This window comes from Cetorhinus maximus, chromosome 9 (assembly GCF_964194155.1).
Source record: "Cetorhinus maximus chromosome 9, sCetMax3.hap1.1, whole genome shotgun sequence".
NCBI lineage: Eukaryota > Metazoa > Chordata > Chondrichthyes > Lamniformes > Cetorhinidae > Cetorhinus > Cetorhinus maximus.
The window spans coordinates 11,383,682-11,409,149 of NC_135887.1; the positions used below are offsets into that span (position 1 = coordinate 11,383,682).

A 25,468-nucleotide genomic window follows, 5' to 3' on the forward strand; every position below is an offset into this window, starting at 1 on the left:
TATATATTCTCTATGAAATGCAGATTAACAAGTGCCCAGGTCAAGAACCGACAAAACTGCCACACACTTGGCTAGTCACCACAAGGCAGTCAAGCCTATATAATCATCAACCCCAGCACCTTATAAATCTGTAACATCACAACAGCACGACACATACCTACTTCAAACTTTAGGTCTTAAAAAAACCATCAAGTTGCTTTCGAACAAACAATCCAGATATTTAAATCTCACCAGTTACCAAGAACATTCCTATATAGGGGGTAATTTGTTGCTAAACTCTACAGAAATCTAGCTTGTAACACTTTTTCCACAGGCTGTGAATGTCACTTTATCTTCCTGCCGTGTGTTCCAGGCAGGATGAGGTCCCTGTAAACCAGCTGTGAAACTGCTAAATAAAGTGCTGTATAGCCAACAAAGTGCATCTTTATTTTGAAACACAAATACTGTTTGCTAGTAAACTAATAACATTTGCACTCTTAATTTGCATGTAAATTAATTTCACAATGCCATTCCTTTCTTGGCTTGTCTCAGAACACCCCTGGTGCCATTATGTTGCTCCAGTTCTTTAACTATGTATAACTTTTCCTACAGAACAAAACCTGGAATCGAGCACACAGAAACTGGAAACAATTATAATTTTCTTCCACAGCATCGAGTGGGAAATCCCAAACATCTACCAGCTCTGTGCTTAACCAGGAATTGTTTTCAGAATACACAACCATTACCTCCACTTCTCCAGTTAGGTCCTTATACTTGTCCCTGATGACAGGCAGTGGTGCGGGTTTCTCATTTAGGGTATTTGACCTGTCCCTGAAAGGCTGCTCTGAAGCAGGTGGAGTATGGGTTACTTCTTTATCCCCAAGGCTCAGGCTCCTTTTATGAGATCCTATAGGAGTGGGGTGAAATCTCGTATTAAACAAGTTACTCCATTTCGTAGAAAGTCACATCAACATAAATTATGTCTGGCCAAAATACCACAAAACTGTAACCATGGAAAGGACTAGTTCCCACAACAGAAGCTTCAATCAATAATTTATTAGCAAACATAACTCAGGAGAGAAGATTCAAGATTCTGTGGTATTTTTTAATAAAGGTTCCATATTACCACAATTAAGTAAAACTGATTTTAAAAACATACCAGTTAATTTGATTCTCTGAGCATTACAATACAAACTACTGGATCACGCTGTAGATCAAGAATCTTCCTTACTGAGATCTCAGCCAATGTTAGACTATTTTTCCTTTTCTAAAGTGCCAATATTTTGCATTGTTTGATCCTTGCACTCAGCTACGTCAAGTCAGAGAAGCAGCATTTTTTTTCCCTTGGAAGAGCTTTAGAAGACAGAAACACATTATCTAAGGAATGGCTTTTACTAAAAATGTAATAATTGTCACTGGCAATATTTTTAAAAGTGTTGCATTTCAACAGGTGGGTGAGGTTTTGGGGGAATGGGGTGGCTCCAATACAAGGGGGAAAAGTTTAACTGAATAGGGCAATTTGTTTGGAAGATTCCATCCCCCTCCCTTATCTTTGGATGAACCATAAAACTTGCAATTTCAGTGTCCTAATCAATTCCCAAACCAAGCTTTCAATCCCACATCCCCTTCATCACAAAGACCACCTATTTCCATCCCAATAACATCGCCCATTAACAAGCCATCATCTGTCCTCTGTAAACTTCAGCTCACCAAAAACTCTGCTTCTCATTTTGGATCACATACCAAGTACTGCTGGCTCGACACTCATGCCCTCTCCGACCTACATTTGTTTCTAATCTCTTTCTGCCTCAGATGTAAAATACTTATCCCTATGTTCGAATCCGTCCATGGCCTAACTCCTCCCCATCTCTCTAAACAATACCTCCACCCCCAAACTCCTCTGACTCTGGCCTCATGTCCATCCCCACCATGTCTTCAGCTGCCTGGGACCCACAATCTGAAATCTCTTCCTAAATTCCTACTCCTCTTCACAACCCTCCTTAACACTCATCTTTTTGAGCAAGTTTATGATCACCGCTCCTGTTACCTCCTACTTCAGGCTGACCTCCACTTATGCCTTCATGAAGCACTTTGGGGCATTTCCTACATTAAAGACACAACTGAAAGTAGCTATTATTGCTGTGGTTAAGGATGAAACTCAACGAAGGAAGCCTTCAACCACACATTAAAATTGGTTAATCAGGCACAAATGCAATCAATAGCTTTGTTCTTTGTAAATTCAAACTAAACAGAATTACTAACTTGTTTTTAAATTTGCTTTGGATTATGAATACATAACCACTTTCTCTGCAACCCAAGATCTAAATTTTGTTTTCAGCAACAACAGCTTGTTGCAATAGCCAATTTTGAGATTAAGCAACCAGGAGCAGTAATATTACAATCAATTTCATAGAGGATACAGACTGTTCATACATACCTTGCACAGAAAGATCAAAGGTTTCCATCTCACTCTTGATCATCTCCTCACTGGACTTCACCTTGCCCTGGGAACTAGCCATAAGAAAATCAAATTTACTAATTTTGGGCTTTTCACTTTGGAATTCTCCAAATTCATCAAAGGCTTCAGTTTTTGTCCCCTCAGAAGAAACCCCATTTGTGACAGAGGCTGCAGTCCTTTGCTCTGCATCACCCAGGTTTGACTCATCAGGCTTAGCTGTCTGCCCTTCCCTAGGTGAAGTAATTGCAAAGTCTCCCAAATCACCACAACCTTCTTTTCTCTCCTTGGTCTGTTCTGCAATTTCTTTGAGGTCTCCCAAAGCATCAAAGTTGTGCTGTGAACTTGTATCCTCAGCTGAGAATGTTGTTACCGTGGAGACAGTCGTCATAGTGATGTTCTCAGAGCTGCCAAAAGAGGTTTCTTTCTTCTGAAGCACTGAGGTAGAGGACAAGGATCTGCCTTCCAAGCTGAGGAAGAATGGCGGCTGCTTCTTAATCTGGGTGCCAGAGTCTTCTTTCTCGGACCAATCGTAACTGGTTAAACTGCTCACTGCAGAACCATTACTGAAGTTACCAAAGGGGTCAAATTTAAAATCGTCCAGATCTGAAAGAAATAATGAATTCTGATCATTGACTTTGAACCTTGAATTTAAAAGTAAGGTTCTAATTTAAGAATGACATTTTTAGAGTACTGAAGTGCATAAAAAATAAACTACAAAGACTAAAACTGATCAGTGGCTGCGCAATCTTATTGCCTATTTGCATTTCAGCAGATTAATTCATTTGAGACAGCACTCAGTGCCACTGGCAGGGTCTTCTAAGGTCTTCAGAAGCGCAGTTGATATCTGCACCAAGAAATTAAAATAATATGTCAAAACCGATTAGGATTTTTGTTATTGCTGAGGCATATTTCGAAATTTATTTTCCAGCTAATCTGGCAGGAAAATCTTTTAGCATTAGACTGATAATGTCTTATTCCGACAATTACCATTTTCTTTACAGCTTGCAGCGTTGGCCTGGAGTAACTTACGTTAAAGATAGTGGTGCTCCAAACTGACATTAAAGCAGATCTGGCTGTCAGTTTCAGTTCTGTAAAGGTGAAGAATACTGCTGGTCATAGCAAGCATGTGTTGCCTTTACTTCCTCAACTGTTGCTCTCATGACAAGACAAGCATGACCTGTTAGCTTTTAGGTGTTCTGCACAAGCTTTAGAACATGACAAATGTAATAACAGAAAACCCTGTGGTATAGGTATGAGGACACATTCAACTTTGTCAAGTTGAGAAGGATTTTAGCATTCTAAATGATTAAATTTCTGACAACTTTAGGCTGGTTGTGCTGCATGTAGTCAGCCAGCAAAAAACAATGTACACAGTCAGAATTGTTAAAAGAGCATAATTAGCTGGATGTGATTGAATGACGAAGCTCTTGAATTCTGTACCAGAGAGTGACAAGCATCCACGATATCCCACGCAACTAATTCCTGACCTTGACCAGGCTGGAGATAAAGGAAGGAACAGTCCATCTTGGGCCTTTCCACCTCTAAGCAGTCAGTTAGGGGGCCAGTAAGGGTGCCAATAAGACAGGTCAGTGAGCAGGTCCTTTGACAAATTTCACATAATGGAAATATTTTTCCAGTGAACGGAAACACTAAAAAAATATTTTTAAGAATTCAAGGAATTATAGAAATTTGTCAATCTTGCTTCTGTAATCTTCAATGTGATACGCTGACTTACATATCAAAGGAATCATTGAAAATCTGTTTTTTTTTTAAAAGATGACTAATGTTTAATTCCATACATTGTCAGATATAGCTTTATGTCGTCTTTGATGGTACTAGGATTAGCCTGAAAAATAATCACAACATGCCGTCAAAGAGCAGCCTGAGGAGATCTGAACTGAAATCTACAGCAAATGCAGAGGATTGCCAACAGTGATGGTCAAAATAAATTACTAAAAGCTGCACTGAAATCAAAACTACCACTCTGTGGGTAAACAGATTATTATTGTTAGCAAGATTAAAATTACATTGTTTTGAATACTGTAACCACAGTTGATTACACTTTTTAATTGCAGCTGTAGAACAAACACCACTGTCAACTTTAGGAACAAAAGCTCATTTTAAGAAACATTAGTTATTATCACAGTTTCACTTGTCATTAGGAACAAATAATTCAAGTACCAACAGGCTGTAATAAAGTACTTCAAAGATAAACATAGGCTGGATCCAGATATGACCAACGTTCACTAGTGTGAATCTGTTCTTGGATCAGAATAATCTTTTTCGTGTCTTAACTTCATCAAGTTTATCAGTGAAAAATGAATTCTAATTTGTTTCTGTCTGGACAAATGTTCCAAGTAATCATAACTAAATGGCTGGGTGTACTTCAGAATAAACTGTTCCATCAAAAATGTAGCTTGCTTCAGATATTAAAATAGGTGCACTTCTACATGGAAGATCAAATCTTGATGCAATAGCTGACTTATTACCAACTGAATCCCTTTGGTTATCAGCTACAAACAATGCACATTATTTCAAGACTGAATGCACTGAATATAATTGGTGCATAATGTTTTGATGTGAAATACTAGTAATTTAGGATTTCTGGATTATAAAGATAGATAACCTGGATCTGATACAGCCCCAACACACACATAAAGACCACTGGACACCCAATCAGCAGTCCCAGGTGAAATTATAATACACTTGTGATATTCAAAGTCAGGTTTTCCTTATTGGCTTGGACTTTGATTTGACAATGCTCAAGTGAGAACCATATTGATCTTTTCAGAGCAGTAAAATATTTAATAAGGAATTAAGAAAGTATGGGGATGGGGCAAGGGGACAGGGGGAGAGAAATATTAATGGGGTAGTTAGTCCTCCACAGGAACAGTTCCAAATAGATCTCAATGCAATACCATGAATGATGGCCAGAATTAACCTCCATTTTCCCCCTCCCTAAACTGCTCAGCCTTTAGGGTGAAGAAGAAATTGCAATATCTAATGGAAATAATGATCACCTAAAAAGGTGGCAAGAGAAGGCACAAAATAGACCTTCATGGTCAGGTTTGTGTGCAGCTGCTAATTGTCAAGGATACTCGTAACATGATCCCAAAGTCTTTGCTAGTAATTTAGCATGTCCTGCAATGTTGTGAAAGTCACCTTCACAAGCCTGTCACACCTCCAATTTAGATGTTCCAGTGAAGCCCAACGCAAACTGGAGGAACAGCAGCTCATCTTCCGACTAGGCACTTTACAGCCTTCCAGGCTGAATATTGAATTCAACAACTTTAGATCTTAAACTCCCTCCCCCCATCCCCACCCCGTTTCTTCCCCCTCCCTTTTGTCTTTTTCAATAATTTATATAGATTTTTCTTTTCCCACCTATTTCCATTATTTTTAAATCTACAACTGTAATACCTTGTCAGCCTTTCCACCCCAACCCCACTAGAGCTGTACCTTGAGTGTCCTGCCATCCATTCTTAATTAGCACATTTTCTTAGATAATATCACCACCTTCAACACCCCTTTGTTCCTTTTGTCTATGACATCTTTTGATTATCTGCTCCTACCACTGCTTGCTTGTCCCTACAACCACCCAACCCCCCACCCCCCCACTTCTCCCCCCACCACGCGCTTCCCCGCCCCCCCCCCCCCACCCACCCACCTTAAACCAGCTTATATTTCACCCCTCTCCTAACTATACTCAGTTCTGCTGAAGGGTCATGAGGACTCGAAACGTCAACTCTTTTCTTCTCCACCGATGCTGCCAGACCTGCTGAGTTTTTCCAGATAATTCTGTTTTTGTTTGAGATTAGTTTACAGCCAGGGCAGATGGAATTCCTTTATAGCAAATTTAACTGCAACTCATCCAGCATGTTAATCCAATCAAAAAGGTTAGAGGTCTTTTTAGCATGACATGGCATGACAAAAGCTATTTTTTCCTTCTTACAGTTAAGCACAAAAAAGGCAAGCCAGGTAATGAAAGGAGAAACAAGGACCAATAACCAGAAGCACTTTCAAGAACTATTTTTCTTAAAATTTTTTTTTTAATAAGGGAATATTCTACTCATTCTCTCCTGGACCAAGTACTTATTATTAGAATAAGGAAGATGATCTGGTCTCATGGCTTCAGCGCTACTGCTCTGAACTGGATGTTACAACATGCCCAAAGTGACAACAACAGCTCTCTCTCAGATTGTCCCCTTTTCTGTGGATAGGTGACTCTTGGCAGCACCCCCTTTCAGATATGGTGCTGAGATCAAGCCATCAATGGCAGTGGAAGGTAGCGGGTCATCTTTGAAGAATGCATTAACTAAGGAAGGCTGCTGAGAATATCTTAAGATGTCAAAGTTGTCTTTACATTACTTAATTTTAAAAAAAACTTATAGACAGCTGCATTCAATTTTGCCAAACTGAGGCAATTGGGAGGGTACGGGAAAATCTTAAAACTTTAGAAATTAAATTATAATCCAAAAAACAAAGAGTGTATTTAACAATGGTAACACAAAATATTGTTAGTGTTTGTAGTGAAGAGTGTTTGGCTTCAATATTATAGCTACCAGGCTGCAAAAGTAAATAATATCTAACTTATATCTTCTGCCATGAAAATTTGTTTATGAAAATGTTGAAAGCATTATCATTCGAAATCAGGTCATACAAGCATCTAACTAGCATAGAGTCTCCAGATGCAATTTTTAACCAATTAATTTTTAATTGGGTGTATTAATATATTATTGAAATGTCTTGCATATAATACAACTTTCTTGTGTCACATATATTCCTGTAATACTTTCCCCCATCATATTTTGTTGGCAACATTAGTTTTATAACAAAGGATACTTCTAAATCACTGTAAGCATTGCCATAGGAGATCTGTCAATAAAAAATATTTGATCAATATGTTTTCCTGTCATATTGTTTGATTGCAATGTTGTGGTGAGCTTTTTAAAAATTCTTTCAAAGGATGTGGGCATCACTGGCACTTGTTGTCCACCCCCAATTGCCCTTGAGGAGTTATTACATCTATGCCAACCATGTGGTACCATGGGCAACCGATCACTGGAAATATATTTTCAGTTGTTTTTTGTCTGTTCTGAGAGTTCCCATTCACCCCTCAACCTCAGACATTTTACATACTGCTTATGCCGTGTTCCCTTTTAGGCAAACTCTTATGGCTCTAAGTTCTGTCTCTGCTCTCTTCTACTGTGCCCCACCTTAAGTGCTTAACTGCTGCCTCCACTGCAGTAGTTATATGGGTTTACAACCCTGCAAGGGATCCACTCTCAATGTTTTTTCCAGCTCCATAGCCTACTCTTGTTACTCTCTCAATTCTCCATTGCAGACTCTACTCTCACTACTCTGCCTCGGTCAATGCCCAAATCCAATGCCCAATGCTCTGGGTCGATAGCCCACCCCACAGCTGTAGTCCTCAGCTTTGTACTACCTTATGTCTGGCTACTGTCTGCCCTCCCTTCCATTTCCAACCTTACGACAAACACCGCAAGTCCTTCCAAAATAGAACTTCATACACTTTTTCAACAGAGCATTTGTGCTAGCCCTTTAGCCTCTCCCACACTACAGCAGCCCCATGTTTTGGCATTGGCCACAGCTATGGCTCCTGAACCAATGCAACAACAGAAAGGCTTTATGATGATTGATAGTCATAGTTTCCAGAATGCTCTCCTCTCTCCCGGTCCCAGGTCATGTTCCCTCCAGCCCCTATTCCTTTACTTCCAACCCAAGCCACATGTTCTCTCTCACTTATGCAATAAGCAGTTCCAGGATGGTTTTGATACCTTGCTTCTCTCCACACGGACCTAATACCACCTCCAAAGTGCTAGAACCATCTTGCTGAATGCTCTCGCCTTTACAACAAAACTTTGAATGGCCCTGGTGCATCACATCGGAGGACACAAATGCATAAGATGTTGCAGAATAATTAGGAGATAAATAATCAAAAATGTAGATTTTGATGAGGCAACTAGAATGGAGAAGAGGGTGTTCAAAATAATTCAAATATAAATTGTGTTAATCAATAAAACATGTTAAGAGGCATGCAGCGTTTGAGATATCTGTAAACAGAGGGGAGGGGACTCTTTCATGGAAGGAGACAGGAATAGGAACAAAAGGAATTCAGACAACTAGAGGAAGGAAGATGACAATGACAAAGTTGATGAAAACCAAAGCAAAACTGAGAGAAGAGGAAGAGAGAAAAAAACGAAAAGTCAGGCATAAAGAAAAAGCAGTAGAAAATGGATCACAAATTCAGGGACAGAGGGAGAATTTTTCTTAGGATTTGTCAGCGAGCATCTTTTTTTTTTATTAGGCATGCGGACGTTTTGTTGTCCATCCCTAATTGCCTTTGAACCGAATGGGTTTCTAGGCAGTTAAGAGTCTGGAATCACATGTAGGCCAGGTCAGATAAAGACCAGCTGGGTTTTATGACAATCGATGATAGCTTCATGGTCACCATTACTGAGACTAGCTTTACATTCCAGATTTGTTAAGTGAATTTAAATTCCATCAGCCACCATGGTTGGATTTGAACCTGGGCCGCTAGATCATTTGTCCAGTGACATTACCACTACACCACCAACTGCCCCTGTAACAATTGCCTCATCATCATGGGAGATCAACAAGTTTAATGCAAAAGAAATGAAGATCACAAAGTATGATTATCACACCAATGGAACTGACCATAATGTAACAGCTACAGAAAAAAAAACACCATTTGTGGGATATAAATTTCAACTCAGGAGTCTTCCTTGTGACAAAAGGTGTAGGTGGTATGTGAGAGCTTTGCAAGAAGTTACATTATTTAAATCATTTAGCCTTCAATGGTCAAAGAAAAAAAAAAGTGATCGTGTTCTGAGATTAATCATGTTTTTTTTTTAAAAACGGGTTTGACATGTCACTGTCTGTGCATCATACAGTCATTCTGCTCGTTAAAAATCATTGTACACTCACAGGAGCTTGATAAATAGGACACGCACTACTTTCCTTGGGTACTTTTAGTTTCGGGCAAGTCAACATGACATTACACCATCAAATATTCCAAGATCAATATTTATTAGCAAGATGCCACTTCAGAAAAAGGTCAGAAAATACTATATGCAGTACTCATACATTACAGTGAGTTACAGCTACTTAAAATACAGATTAGGCTTTACATGCAACACCTCAGCAAACAGAGCAAAATACAGAAAGAAAAGCTTAAGAAAGCAGATTCAGGTAGAAGGTCTTTTGAAGCATTAAGCATCTTTATACAAGAGATTGCACTTCATTACAAAAAGCAATAAGATAAATTTGTTAGAATGCAGTTGAATCTTGTTAAAGGCATAACCAATATTGATCACCAGATTTCAGGCATACATTCTTACACACCAGTCCAGAAATTCTACACACGGGGAGTAAAGTGGGATTTTATGCTTACATCAGGTATGCTTTTATTTTGACTCAACTGTTTAAGATTAAGTCATCAGCGAAGCTGATTTGAAACAAAAAAGGTTTGACAGAATTTTTCATTAGACACAGAGAAGTTAGACATTAAACCAAGGAAAGTGATCAGAATGAATTTGAACCTTGCTTTCAGCACAGATATATTAATTTAACTCCTGTTAAGAATAGACCAATTTAGAAATTTCTTTCTTAATGGCTAGTAGAGATTTTTTTTAAACAAAGTGTCACTGATTAGGTAAGATTTTCGATTGGAATAAAAACAAATTACCATTTCGAATTCAATGGCCGATTGTCTTGGGATACTATTTTGGCACTAACATGACTAAAATATTTGCTATTCATATTGGTCTTAAACAATTTCTAATGTAAAAATAAGGCAGACCACAGTAAATCCTTGCAATGGATATGAAAAATATCAGCCTAAATTTGCTACAACACACAAGTAATTGGTGTTTTTCACACTGAAAGCAAGTTGAAACTGAATTGCATAACAGGAAGCCAAGATTTAGATTGAAACAAATTCACTTCAGACATGGTCCATGTTATATCTCTAAGTCATTTGTTTGAGAATACAAGACTTAATAGGTACAATACATTCAACGCCTCATAAAATTAGAGATGCCTCTGAATTGAGGATCAAATGTAAAATAATGTAAAGAAAGTCATCAATAAATGCAAGTGTCTTACTATACTCATAATATTTACTTTTAGTCCCAAGAGACAGAGTTCAATTTGGGTCTTCCACACAGGTAAAATTTTGTTTAGCTTGCTTGCACCCTGTAACAATTTTTTGCCAAGTTTCCCAACTATTCGAATACGAGACTCGTTACATATTAGGTGTTCATCCTTACTGTAAATACCAGTCCCAGTGATTGTTGGCAATTCTTTCTCTCCTACATTTGCTGCTGCTGTCACTGGGCACACTATCTCAGCCTGTTTTGAAACGATTCAGGGATCCTGCTTGACTGACTTCAATCTAATCCACCAGGAAGGGAATTTTTACATGGTGGGCCTTTTTAATTTTACACCTTATTCACAGTTGGTCAATCTTTAACATTTGAAGTGTAACTTTTAAATAAAATCAGCAGTAGTCAGATCAAAATCAAATGCTGTCGTTTCAACTCAGTCACACATTTGGTTGCATAAGCAAGGCTCTTAAACGTTACATATAATCAATCCACAATCATGCAACTGAATGTCACACTAATAATCATAGTCGAGGTGGTGTTTAAACTGAATTACATGCAGTAATGGGCATTGGGTATTATCAGGTATACTTTCAATGTTTCCTTAATGGACTGAAGTAAATATGTTGTCATATATCAAGTAGTGCGTGTTCTATTTTTATTATTCTTAAAAGTATAAACAATGGACTGTAAAGGGTCCATTTCTTCTCAGGAATGTTTTGATTTTAAGGCTCATGATTGCTTTGCATTATCTCAAGAAACAGACTCAGTTATTCAAGACAGCATAAAACAACACAAGTCAGATTATTATAACACAGTTGTTAGATCATTCTGGTACAGGAATATTTTTCTAAAAGCAGTACTTTTACAAAACTGCTATCCATGCGTCTAATCGCCGTTTGATTATAAACCTTACACTGCTCCAATTCAAAGTTTGTTTAAATAAAAGCCCTTAGTATATTCTGGTAGCTTCACAATTCTCAAGTGGCAGCAGAGGAAATAGTAGAAATACTCTTCACTTAAGCAATTAAACACCTAAGCATATAGTGTCTGATTTCTCTTCCATTGTTAATACAATGGTGTGAACAAAACCCTTTGCTTGGAGTTATTTTACCAGATGTCAGCATAGCTAGTGCACAACCACTGGTTCCCTGATTCAGCTGATGGCACTTCGAATGTGACCTATCAGTATTTCCTTTAGCTGAATTTTTAAAGTGTTACTTGTTAGAACCAAGTGATCCTCATGAATATTATATTTTACAATGTATGTCAACTCATTTTTTATGTTGCTGTTCATAGTAGATTAGAGATGATATTTTACATGGATGGGGCCAAGATAACATACAGCAATGTATTATTCTGCTGCTCAAGCACAAATGTGTATAACTTAAAGAGTCTCTTTAAGGCCACAAGGGGCAATTCCTGCATCTTTCGGGGTCAATTAGAGAAAGACTTATGGGTCAATTAGCAATCAGACCAACTTGCTTTTTAATTTTTTTTATATAAAAACATGACACCAAATCAATTTGAACTGCTTTCTGTTAATGGGAGGTGTCTCTACAAATGAATGACATTCTTTTCTTCCTTTTTTAAAAAAGAAGTAAATAGCAGAAATTTGCTTGAGTGTCAATGTGATGCCTAAAATACAATGGAGACATCACCAAACTTCCAGGCATTTTTATTTTGAAACAAGCTAAAGATTGTTAGATTCAATTTTTTTTAAATTCATTCACGGGGTGTGGGCTTTGCTGGCTGGACCAGCATTTATTGCCCATTTTGAACAAATCACCACATAGCACACATTCTTAAACTAAAGTGATCATACATCAGATTGATCGTTGGCTTACTAGTTGTCCAAAAATCTTAACTTTGGTGGATAAACACTTGCTACTGATTATTTTTCAGAGATAAGTCAATGGCATCCAAAGACTAGGCTGCTGCAACATTAGGTTACAGTTTCTTTAACATCAAGGAATTCATAATTCAGGCTTTTAAGAAATTTTGCTCTACATTAAGTAGAATAACGTTGCAAGGGTTTGAAGAAACAAATAGCCATTACACCAAGGAATATGCAATACACTCAACTCCTGATAATTCAAAATCACTTTTGTCATAAAAATTGAACTATTCAGTAATTTGAATTAAGCAATATAAGTAACAAGACTAAAATGGAAATTTATGCTAAAAATGTAGGTATCAAATAATTTAATTAAATCAATTTTAAATTCAGTAGATTATATGGCCATAATTTCAATCTACAATGTCGCTATTTTTATGTTGTTGAGTTATTCTTCAATAATATTTACAAATTAATTCCTACTATATCATGCTTGCAGCTACATTCAAGGTTTTAAACTTAGCAGAATTATACAAACTTGTAATGCTGACAGACATGATCCAACCGAGCAATATTTGAGGGCCTAAATATCTGAAACTATGCAAGTCACATGGGGGCACAACAGCAGAAATTTGGTCAGGCTGAATAATCCTGTTTACAATCCATAGTTCTCTCTTAATTTCCTTTGAAGACCTTATCAGCCAAGATAACCAAAGCAGATCTTATAGAGTGCTCCTTTAACATCCATCTCTCTCTCTCTATGCTCAGGCATTTAAAAAGACAATTCAGCATGGAGAAAATTAACACCATCTTTTTTTCACACATTCCCCACCCCCGATAAAATAGTTCAACTTATTCAGAATCTCTCATTAAAGTGACTTAGAATGAAAAGTACAAATTCATTACATGCAAGAGATAAAAGCAAAGAACTGCGGATGCTGTAGATCCAAAACAAAAACAAAAACAGAAATACCTGGAAAAACTCAGCAGGACTGGCAGCATCGGTGGAGAAGAGCACAGTTGCCGTTTCGAGTCCTTTACCTAGCTCTTCTTGTCCCAAATACACCCCCCCCCCCCTCCACCTTAAACCAGCTTATATTTCACCCCTTTCCTATTCTTACTTAGTTCTATTGAAGGGTCATGAGGACTCGAAACGTCAACTGTGCTCTTCTCCACCGAAGCTGCCAGTCCTGCTGAGTTTTTCCAGGTATTTCTGTTTCTGTTTTTGTTTTTTCATTACATGCAAGACTAGCTGAATAAATCACATTTAAATATTTAACACTTACAATCTAGGAATCAGATTCTGTGCATTCTTTTTCAGTTGATATTGATAATTACAATTCATTCTGACAATGAGGCTGCTAAAATGGTTCTCAAACAGTGGCTGTTGATGAGGAGCACATGCCTGAGAATGTTATGGTTTAATGTACCTTAATTTGTGTGAAAATGAACACTGCTCCAAATAGACTGGGGTCAGAACACTAATGCTGGATTATCTTAGAGACGTAACTGTAAAACTGTAAACAAAATAACACTGCTGCCTCCACAGGGTCCATGACCCAAATAAAGAGGTGGTTGATGGTGGGCTCTGGAGGCCTTATTGCCCCCTAGAGGGCAATAAAAATTACCAAGTACGTACATGGGCATCTTTCTGATTGCCTGTAGGCTGAGCAAGTTGCCTGCCAACATCATTTTTTTGCTCAATGATCGAAGTTAAAATTGCCTAGCCAATGAAGAAGGGTCAATGGCCTGTATGAACATTCACCAGCCATTGGGGAAGGCATGACTACTGGAAACAATATAAACATTACACATATCAATCACATACAAGTACAGTCATATTGGATTCTGTAGAAAGCGTCTGCAATATAAATAAGACAGTTAACACAGACCCTTAGTCAATAGTGAAAGAATATAGGAAAAAAGTGACTTTCACTGACTGGCAGTGGCCACAGAATCACAGGCTAGATTATCTGCCCATTGTTTATGAATGAGCGAAAATGCTAGTCCAAAATTTTGTATGAAAGAGGCCTACAAATAGAAACATTTGTATGGGTGTATAGCTTCTCCAATCACCCACTATGGTCATATAATATTGCACTGAAAGTAATGGCCAATGATGTCAAAGATTTTCTGGTGCATTTCTACGAAAACATAGCCTCAGCAAACTGATTCTCTCATTAGTTGACTGAAAATCAATTATAGAAAGAACACAAAGCAAAACAAAGTACTGGCTACTTATTCAGCTAACTTAGTTTGTTCCTATGCTACCTGACATTGTCCCTTCCTTCTTCAAATATGCCACAATCACTACTCCTGCTTAAAAAGCCGAGCCTCAGTTCCACCAACAATTTGTATAGCACTTTAATTTTTTTTTAAAAAGGTGCCTCAAAATGCAAATAGCCAAGTATCGGATTCCAAGTCCTGGGTAGGATTAGGAAGGGTGACAAAAACTTAGTTTTAAAAATGGATTTTCAGCAGGTTTTTAAAAAGTAGTGAGAAGCACAGGGTCTCGGGAGTGAATTCCAGTAAGCAGGGCTGACATGACTGCCACCAATGGGGGAGCCAATACACAAGGGACAGAACAGAAGTATGCGGGAGGAATGTTACATAAATAGGATGATAGTGAGGATTTTGGCTGGAAGAGCAAGGAACCAATACAGGTTAATGACAGGACTGATGGGTGAGCAGGCTGTGTGACCCATTTCCTTTATTGGTTGCGTCACCTCCTACACAAACAACTTTGGGATGTCCCATACATGCCTCCGCCTATTCCACAGTTATATATTGGGCCAAATCATCCAAGAAATGGCATTCACTGGTGGACTGCCGCTCTGCTTCTATTTCCTTACCTTATGCCGGAGCTCCTCATTTCGCACCCGGACTTCTGAAACGTACAGCATACCTGGTTTCAGGGCTCTTCCTCGTAGTACAGCATCGCTAGGAAATGCCAAGCCACACCCCCTTTTTATGGGGCTAGCTGGCATATTCAAGTAAGTTTTAAGGTCCCAAAGCCACATTGAGAAGCTATAGAGAGAAGGTAAGTGCATAGGCTACGCGGGTGAGGGGGGTGGGGCGGCAGGTGCGCGAGTGAGGGGGCGGGGCGGCAGGTGCGCGAGTGGCAGGTGCACGAGTGAGGGGGTGGGGCGACAGATGCCCGAGTGAGGGGGGTGGGACGACAGGTGCGCGAGTGAGGGGGGTGGGGCGACAGGTACGCGAGTGAGGGGGGTGGGGCGACAGGTACGCGAGTGAGGGGGTGGGGCGACAGGTACGCGAGTGAGGGGGGTGGGGCGGCAGGTGTGCGACTGAGGGGGGTGGGGCGCGTGCTGCGCGACTGAGGGGGGTGGGGCGGCTGGTGCGCAAGTGAGGGGGGTGGGGCGACAAGTACGCGAGTCAGGGGGGTGGGGCGACAAGTACGCGAGTGAGGGGGTGGAGCAACAGGTACGCGAGTGAGGGGGTGGGGCGACAGGTACGCGAGTGAGGGGGTGGGGCGACAGGTACGCGAGTGAGGGGGTGGGGCGGCAGGTACGCGAGTGAGGGGGTGGGGCGGCAGGTGCGCGAGTGGCAGGTGCACGAGTGAGGGGGTGGGGCGGCAGGTGCGCGAGTGAGGGGGTGGGGCGGCAGGTGCGCGACTGAGGGGGGTGGGGCGGCAGGTGTGCGACTGAGGGGGGTGGGGCGGCTGGTGCGCAAGTGAGGGGGGTGGGGCGACAAGTACGCGAGTCAGGGGGGTGGGGCGACAAGTACGCGAGTGAGGGGGGTGGAGCAACAGGTACGCGACTGAGGGGGTGGGGCGACAGGTACGCGAGTGAGGGGGTGGGGCGGCAGGTGCGCGAGTGGCAGGTGCACGAGTGAGGGGGTGGGGCAGCAGGTGCGCGAGTGAGGGGGTGGGGCGGCAGGTGCGCGACTGAGGGGGGTGGGGTGGCAGGTGCGCGACTGAGGGGGGTGGGGCGGCAGGTGCGCGACTGAGGGGGGTGGGGCGGCAGGTGTGCGACTGAGGGGGGTGGGGCGGCTGGTGCGCAAGTGAGGGGGGTGGGGCGACAAGTACGCGAGTGAGGGGGGTGGGGCGACAAGTACGCGAGTGAGGGGGGTGGGGCGACAGATACGCGAGTGAGGGGGTGGGGCGACAGGTACGCGAGTGAGGGGGGTGGGGCGGCAGGTGCGCGAGTGGCAGGTGCACGAGTGAGGGGGTGGGGGCGGCAGGTGCGCGAGTGAGGGGGTGGGGCGGCAGGTGCGCGAGTGAGGGGGTGGGGCGACAGGTGCACGAGTGAGGGGGGTGGGGCGGCAGGTGCGCGAGTGAGGGGGGTGGGGCGGCAGGTGCGCGAGTGGCAGGTGCACGAGTGAGGGGGGTGGAGCGGCAGGTGCACGAGTGGCAGGTGCACGAGTGGCAGGTACGCGAGTGAGGGGGGCGGGGCGACAGGTGCGCGAGTGAGGGGGTGGGGCGGCAGGTGCACGAGTGGCAGGTGCACGAGTGAGGGGGGTGGGGCGGCAGGTGCACGAGTGAGGGGGGTGGGGCGGCAGGTGCGCGAGTGGCAGGTGCACGAGTGAGGGGGGTGGGGCGGCAGGTGCGCGAGTGGCAGGTGCACGAGTGAGGGGGGTGGGGCGGCAGGTGCGCGAGTGAGGGGGGTGGGGCGGCAGGTGCGCGAGTGAGGGGGTGGGGCGACAGGTGCGCGAGTGAGGGGGGCGGGGCGACAGGTGCGCGAGTGAGGGGGCGGGGCGACAGGTACGTGAGTGAGGGGGGCGGGGCGGCAGGTGCGTGAGTGAGGGGGGTGGGGCGGCAGGTGCGCGAGTGAGGGGGGTGGGGCGGCAGGTGCGCGAGTGAGGGGGGTGGGGCGACAAGTACGCGAGTGAGGGGGGTGGGGCGGCAGGTACGCGAGTGAGGGGGGGGTGGGGCGGCAGGTGCGCGAGTGAGGGGGGCGGGGCGGCAGGTGCGTGAGTGAGGGGGGCGGGGCGGCAGGTGCGCGAGTGAGGGGGGTGGGGCGGCAGGTGCGCGAGTGAGGGGGGTGGGGCGGCAGGTGCGCGAGTGAGGGGGGTGGGGCGGCAGGTACGTGAGTGAGGGGGGGGCGGGGCGACAGGTGCGCGAGTGAGGGGGGCGGGGTGGCAGGTGCGTGAGTGAGGGGGGCGGGGCGGCAGGTGCGCGAGTGAGGGGGGTGGGGCGGCGGGTGCGCGAGTGAGGGGGGTGGGGCGGCAGGTGCGCGAGTGAGGGGGGTGGGGCGGCAGGTGCGCGAGTGAGGGGGGTGGGGCGGCAGGTGCGCGAGTGAGGGGGGTGGGGCGGCAGGTACGCGAGTGAGGGGGGGGGTGGGGCGGCAGGTGCGCGAGCAAGGGGGTGGGGTGACAGGTATGCGAATCAGGGGGGTGGGGCGACAGCTATGTGGATGTGGGCTATGGCGGCAGATACACGGGTGGAGTGGCAGGGCAGCAGGAAGTGGGTGAGGGGTTAGGGCAGCAGTTAGTGAGGGGATTGGGATCAGGAGGGTAGTTGGAGGGGGTGGTCAGGATGGTAGTCGGGGCATGATCAGGAGGGTAATCGGGGGAGGGCGTCAGGAAGGTAGTTGGGGGGGTGTCAAGAGGGCAATCGGTCGAATATCAGAAGGACAATCAGGGGGTTATCCAGGGTAACTATTCTGATAAGTGGGTCGAAACCATCTGAAGTCTCCTTTTCTAGCTCAGAGTTTCATATGGTTCCAGACACAGGGGAATTGCCTGCCCAAACTCCAAACCTGCCAGCCAATTCCCGCATAGTCAGTGAGTCATGGCCTCGGAGGGGCTTCCCAGTGCATCTTTGGAAGTTCTGGGCCATTATTTGTTGACAAATTATCTGCAAATACAGCTTTCATATATCAACTTTACTGATCTGTTATCATCCCAGACCTGTGATTGCAAATATGTTGGCTGTCCATCATAAAGTCAAAGATGAGCCAGTACCTTTTAAAGCTCAACAATGACAAAACTAGGGACATTGTTCTTGGCTGTCAACAGAAAATGCATCTCCTTCCCAGCTTCTCGTCTATTTTCCACCTTCTGATGTGCAACCCCAATGTTGGCCTTGACCATGAAACTGAGCTTAAAGATCACACCCAGTCCATTCTATGACTTGCTGAGAAACCTATACTTACATTGAGAGGTTGGGAACTCTGATTCCCGACAAACCTCGGGTCTCCCCCACATGCGCCGGCCGGGAAATGGCCACACATGCAGAGTTCAGTTATTTTATGCTCTTCAGCCAAGGACCGGCCCTGCGCGCCTGCGCAGAAGAGAAAAAGAACGTTGTGAAAAACGCAGATCAAATGACCTGATATGAATACCTGATACGTGATGGTCTGGTAGGTGTCCCAGGGAGCAGGATACAGGAGGGGGCGAGGGAGAGGTCCCAAACGGAAGTAGCAGATAAGGAACAATGACAGAGGATAGGATTAGGTTGCGTTAAGTTAAAAGAAAGCAGAGAAATAGGCTCCAAATTAAAGAAAGAGCTGCAGGGAGCAGACTTTAAGTGAAGTGGGCACAAGAGAAGCCCTGAAGATCTGAGAAGGCAGCCGATGATTGGTGGCTCTGGGCTGCAGGCTATTGGGGAAAAGGTACCCCATTGGAGCAATGGCATTCTACTTGGCACGGCTGAAGATCTGATATTGTGCTTGGAAGGCGAAGCTCGAGTGCACTCCAGGGGAAAGGAATCTCAGGAGGCGAGATTGAAACCCTGCAAGGTGGGCTGTTGTTGAAGCGGGAGCGGCTTTTGGAGAGAATTCCAAGGTTAGATCTTCAAATGTAGAGATTTGAAACCCTCGTGAGAAAGACGAAGCTTCAGTGACATTGGTTGGCTCGCAATGTGTCAAATGTCTGGGCAGGTGAAATCCATGGAATCTGTTTTGGTCACATCTGTCAACTATTGTGCGATGTGGTGTGTCTGACCACAGTTCACCTGTTAATTCATGTGTACCTCATTACTTACCTGAAGGTTAGAATATAAGATAGATATTGTAAATTGTTTTATCTTTCTGAATTTGCATCGTTAAGTTTATTTTTATTTGCTCTAAACCTATGGATCTTGTGGCTTTATTCATTTTGTAAGCACCTTGAATCTCAAACTTTATCTATTTAAACAAAGCAGATCTCCCCCCATGACCTGGGATCTGACCAAGGATCATAACAGGCTGCCTGCTTCCACTGTCAGAACACATCTGTCTAAATTGTTCTTCATCCACCAAACACGTTATTTAAATCAAAACCCTTACTAAATGTCACCAACGCACTCTGGCTTGGTTTCTCAGTTCTGGTCTTCCAAGTTCTACAGGCTATACAAATTTCATATTGTCAAAAGCTCTAACATTCATGTCTTACCTTATATCCCTATCAACCAACCTCCCAATCCCAGTACAATAACTTCAAAATCCTAATTTTAAAGTTTTTTTTCACATTACAGAAGCTACTTAGAGTAATCCACTACCATCAACATTCACTCCTTTTCCTGTGAACAATAGAAGATAGAAGAAACTATCCCTTAGTTTGTGCAATATAGATATACCAACCACTTGAGTTTCACGTTAGTTAAATTGAGGTCATATGTCCCTCAATGCAGCAAGGACACTCTAGCCTACATGTTTTAAACACAATGGTTGGAATTTTCCATCCCCATTGGCGTTGGGCATCAGCGGGCGAGTGGACAATATGACAGGAAGGCCAAAAATTGGTTTCACGATGTCGTGAACTCAGTTTGCGATCGTCTGCTCCGCCCATCAACGGCAGGACCTGTTTCCCGCCACCGGAAACGTCATTTTAATATGTCTGCATATCATTGTAAGCCCTGCTTGGCAGAATCGTCCCCCAATGCTGGATCATCCAGGCACATCGGCCTGATTGCATGCCGACGTGTTTCACAACAGTATTTAAAAGGCAAGAACCTGGTGAGCTGAACATCAAGGGGAATTCAGAAGTGAGTGAATGCATCCTACAGGTCTGCGCACAGTTCCTAGGGAGTGTCCACAACTCCTACATTCTCAGTAGGTCTCAGATCTTTGACGTCTTCCAGGGTCCAGAGAGGCTGCAGGGTTGGCTCCTCGGGAACAAGGGCTACCCACAGAGGATGTGATTGATGACACCCGTGCAGTGGCCTCAGACTGCAACAGAGAGAAGGTTCAACGAGGCCAATGCCTCGCCTGACACTGCGGTGGAGCAAACCATTGGAATGTTGAAAATGAGACTCTGGTACCAGTCTGGTGGAGCCCTGCAATATAGTCCATAGAGGATGTCACGCATCATCATCGCCTGCTGCGCCCTTCACAACCTGGCACTGCAACAGAGAGAGAAGCTGGCTGAGGAGTTGGAGGAGCTGCACGTCTCCTCCGATGAGGACAACGTCAACGAGGGTGAGCAGGTCCTCAAAGGTGAGGATGACGGCGATGAGGCGGTCTCACTGGGCAGATGAGGCAGGCACCCTTGCGAGGCCCTCATAGCTGCTAGATTCATGGAGGATGATGACGACATGCAGTGAGGAGACACCGTAGATCCTCATATTGCATCTGTAAACATTTGACTCCTGTCTGGCTGATGGCAGCGCACATACCTTCTGTGATAAGGTTCCTCTCATGGAGATGCGGTGGATGCCTATAGCCCTTACATTCCAGGAGGATGATGATGACTTGCAGTGGGAACATGCCATAGATCCTCACATACCTTACGTGAATGTCTGACTCCTGTCTGGCTAATGGCACCTCACTTGCACTCTGTCAACTGGGTTGTATCATGAAGATGCAGCGGGGAACTTTAACTTCTCCTGATCCTATGGCATCCTTCGTGACCTGAACTCTTTAGGGACACATTGTCACCGGACACAGAGACTAATGAGATGGGGGCCAGCCGCACCAGAGAGGATGATGGAACTCTGTACCGCTGGCCCAGGACATTCTGGCAGCAGTGATAAATGCCATCGAGGTGTAGACATGACTGATGTGTCCAGTGACTGTGAAGGTGCATCAGTGTGCTGGGAAGGTTGCACAAAGCACAGGAAAGAGGCCCTGGACTGAGACACCTGCCTTTTATCTTGTGCAGTGACCAAGGTTTCACATCTGAGTGACATGAGCACTGCTCATCAGAACAAGGAGCCATAGGCAGGGAGGCATTCTTGGGAGTTTATTTACAATAGTGAACATTATATACAAATGATTAACACCTATGCCCAGGCTGTGTTACATCTTCTTAACCTTCCTAGCCCTGCCACTACGTTTTGGTGTTCCCCAACATCCACAGCAGAGGTGGAGGCAGTCTGCTGACTGCTACGCCCTGTCTGTGATGACCTTGGCAGGTGTCCTCTAGAGGAACGTACCCTGGAGGGCCCCAGTCCGTTTTTCGGGGTCCTGGTGTGTGGCAGTGGCACCCTCCTCAGCCTGTGGTGCCAGAGTTACAGGAATAGGGGATTCGGATGGACCAGACACTCCCAGAGTCATCTGGGTGGATGGCCCCAGGGCGTGCACCTGATGATCCTCCTCCCTGTGGGTGCCCGAGGGCCCCCCAGCTGACTCCTTGAGGAGTAGGTGAAGCTGGAGTGAGATCGAGCTAGAGGTCAACTATGGCATCAGCGATGGAGTTCAGTCCGCGCAGCCGTGCAGGACCGATGTCCTGGACCAAGGTCTCCATGACAGCTGCCATTCTATTAGTGTTGACCTCAGTGTGTTCGCATGCCGGCGCTATCACCTCAGACTAAAGGGGGACGGAATCCCCCATCGTGCCTTGCAGTCTGAGGTGTGCAGCGGCCATCCCTTCCTGATGTTCCCGAGCTTGCCTTTGCAGCTCCAGCAACCGAGGTATGACTGAGTCCAGAGGCTCCTCATCTGACTCGGACTCAGCGGATTTCTGGTCTCCAGCAGTTCTCCGAATGCCAGAAACCTGGGAAGTCCCTGCTGCCACCTGCTGTGGATCAGACAGTGTGATGTGCTCACTAGATTGTGACCCGAAGGCTACTCTAAAGCTAGGTCCCACCGAAGTCTGTGTCTCTGCACTGGTGGAAGGTGTGGGTGAGCACTGAGACGGGTCTTCAACGAGGGTGTCATCTGATTCTTCTTCTGAGGTTTTTTTCAGGCTTGAGTTGAGGACCTGGATCATGGACCCCCCTCAGCTGCTTCCCAGATGTGCCTGCGACAGCAAGCAGAGATAATTAATGCATGGCCGGCGACTGCAGAACAGGGGAAGTGATTGACAGCATGGTTGTCTGATGGATGTTGCACTGCCGGGTCCTCACTTGGCTGAGCACTGCCGAATTCACCGGCAGCACAGGAATGATCCTGATCATCGCCGGCTAGCTGGATGACTCTATTTTCCAAGTCCATGAGGATTTCAGGCGTTCCTGCACCAGTCTGCAACCTCTCCCTTTTGTTGTGTGCCAGCTTGTCCTGCATGAAGACAAATGGAGAGAGAGTAAGCAGGACACCTGCCAGGCCAGATGAGAAGGATGACTGGCATGTGTAGCTGCTGAATGGTGCCATGGACAGGATCCACAGGGCAGATGAAGGTGTGTGAGAGAGAGAGTGAATTGGTAGTGAGAGAGATCCCTGTGGATGTGTGATGGGTGTGTGAGTTAAGATTGATGAGAAGAGTGACTTACCCTGGCAGAATGGAGGAGATCATTCATCCACTTTCGGCACAGGGTGGCTGTCCTCTTTTGCAGGGCGTTGACACTGACCACCACTGTCACCGCCTCCCATGCAGGATTGATGACCATACTTGCTGGCCTTCACACAGAGCAGGGGTAGGGAACATTGTGGCAGGCCTCCACTGCATCCAGTATGTGCGCAAGGAAGGCAGCGCTAAATCTGGGGGCAGCCTGTTTCTTCCCTTTGGCAGCCATCAGTTCCCATCCCTTGAAGAGTGCTAGCCCTTTGCAGGGTCGGCCTTTAAATATGGTGCCCGGTTTACTGAAGGCCTGAGGTGACGGCTGGCCGGGCGGATCAGAGGATGCCCTGCCAGTGACCTGGCGTGTTTCCTGGGAATGCATAATGAATGAGGCAGGAATGGGGCGATACGGCGCGAAAACCCGCCATTGCACCTGGCAGGTAAAATGTCCTTTTTCCCGCCCGCTACTGCACTTACTGCAAATCTGGGACGATTCCACCCAACGTTTTGGAAAATGCTCTGCAGCAATGGAGAGAAAAGCTTGCCAACACAAGTGGCGGGATAATACTGATAAAGTGTGACATTTGTTTAGAAGGCATGCATCACACTTGTAAGATATCATGTTTTCTGTGGCAACATATACAGGCAAATATATCTGGCAGCTATCAATTACTCTATTGGAAGTAAAAAACATACTCTATAATCTTTGTGGAGGTTAGTCCTGTTAAAGAAAAGGGGTTAAGAATACTGTAACAGGTATGTGTTTCTAATCAAACTCTTTTCTTCTATAAAATTCAACTTGGCTCAAGAAGATCAGAGTGTGCTGGAAACATAGACAATGCATTAACATGGGAACAACAAATAGACATGTGTTCCATACAGAGAACCAAGATAACAGAGGACATTATACATTTGAAGATATAAACACTCAGCTTTATTTTGTTCGAGATACTCTTGATGCTCAGCTGAAAAACTAGGATGAACAGAAACACAGGTGCCTGCACACACATTATTCACAATGAATAATTTGTTTGGATCCACAGTGTAGCACATGTGTTGTTAGGACAAACTACAGTTGTCAATAACTAACAGCTGCAAAGTAGTTTAATTTTTACTTGAGCAACCTAGGTGAGGCATGAAAGTCTACAATGTGGAACATCAACACTGAAAAGAGACGGTTAAATTATTTAATTTTTTTCTATAGAACATTGTTTTCCACTACCTTCATAGGAAGAATGCCTAAAAAACAAGCAGGGAGTGTGGAGACTTCATTTAAAAAAAGAGCGGAGAGAGTGTGGAGACTTCATTTTGAAAAACAAGCAGGAAGTGTGGAGACTTCATTTAAAAAATGAGTGGGGAAAGGGTGGAGACTTCATTTTAAAAAAAGAGTGGGGAGAGTGTGGAGAACTTCATTTTAAAAATGAGCGGTGAGAGCAGCTGATTGGTGAGTATTTCTAGTCTTTAGAGTAAGGTCCTCAGTTTGTGCTTAGCTCGCTAGTCCTTATTTTCTCTTTCTTAAAAATAGCTTAAGTACAAGATCGATACTGGTGTGTAAAAAAATTAATTACAATAAACTGTAAAGAGTGGAGGAATCTTCAAGTGCAAAGAGCAGGGATACTAGGGTAATTTAATTAATAAATTAAATAAAATATGATAGTGAATACAGAACGGGTGATGTGTTGCTGCTGTAGCATGTGGGAGCTGCTGGACGCCAAGGTGATCCAGGGTGAACGTGTGTATAGTAAGTGTTTGCAGCTTGAGGAACTTTGGATCTGAGTTGAGGAGCTGGAGTCCGAGCTGCAGATATTGCGCCACATCAGGGAGGGGGAAAGTTACCTGGACAGTTGTTCCAGGAAGCGGTCATACCCCTCAGATTAGGTAATTCAAATTTGGCCTGTGATCAAGGACAGGAGGGCGTGACTGCAGGTGAGGCAGGTACGGGGACCCAGGAGGTAGCGTTCGAGGAGCCTCAGCCGCTGTAATTGTCCAACAGTTACAAGGTTCTTGCAAGCTGTGTGGACGAAAGCGGGGACCGCAGGGAGGATGAGCAAAGCGACCACAGCACCGTGGTACAGGCAGCCATTCAAGTGGCGGGAGGAAATGGGAACATAGAAGTGGGTAGGGGACAGTGTAATTGGGGGGATAGATGCTGTTCTCTGCAGCCATGAGCATGAGTCCCAAGGCTGTGTTGCCTGCCCAGTGCCAGGGTTAAGGACATCTCCTCAGGGCTGGAGAGGAACTTGGAGTGGGAGGGGAGAGATCCCGTTCTTGTCATCCACGTTGGTACCAATGACATTGATAGGACTAGAAAGGAGGTTCTGCTAAAAGAATTTGAACAGTTAGGAGCTAAATTAAAAAACAGAACCTCCAACGTAATAATCTCGGGATTACTACCTGAGCCACGGGGAAACTGGCATAAGGTAAATAAAGTCAAGGAGTTAAATCCGTGGC

The 25,468-nt window shown here is 44.6% G+C and overlaps 1 protein-coding gene across 4 annotated transcripts in view; it reads right to left on the bottom strand.

The window, feature by feature from the left end:
• synrg (synergin, gamma) overlaps nucleotides 1–25,468 on the bottom strand; it is a 129,881-nt gene that overhangs the window by 46,308 nt on the left and 58,105 nt on the right. For all 4 annotated transcript variants that reach the window (XM_078548036.1, XM_078548034.1, XM_078548038.1 and 1 more), the window contains 2 exons: nucleotides 2,417–3,040; nucleotides 726–886 (listed from right to left, as the gene is read on the bottom strand). In XM_078548036.1, the coding sequence (XP_078404162.1) occupies nucleotides 726–886; nucleotides 2,417–3,040 (785 nt within the window). The remainder of the gene's footprint in view (nucleotides 1–725; nucleotides 887–2,416; nucleotides 3,041–25,468) is intronic.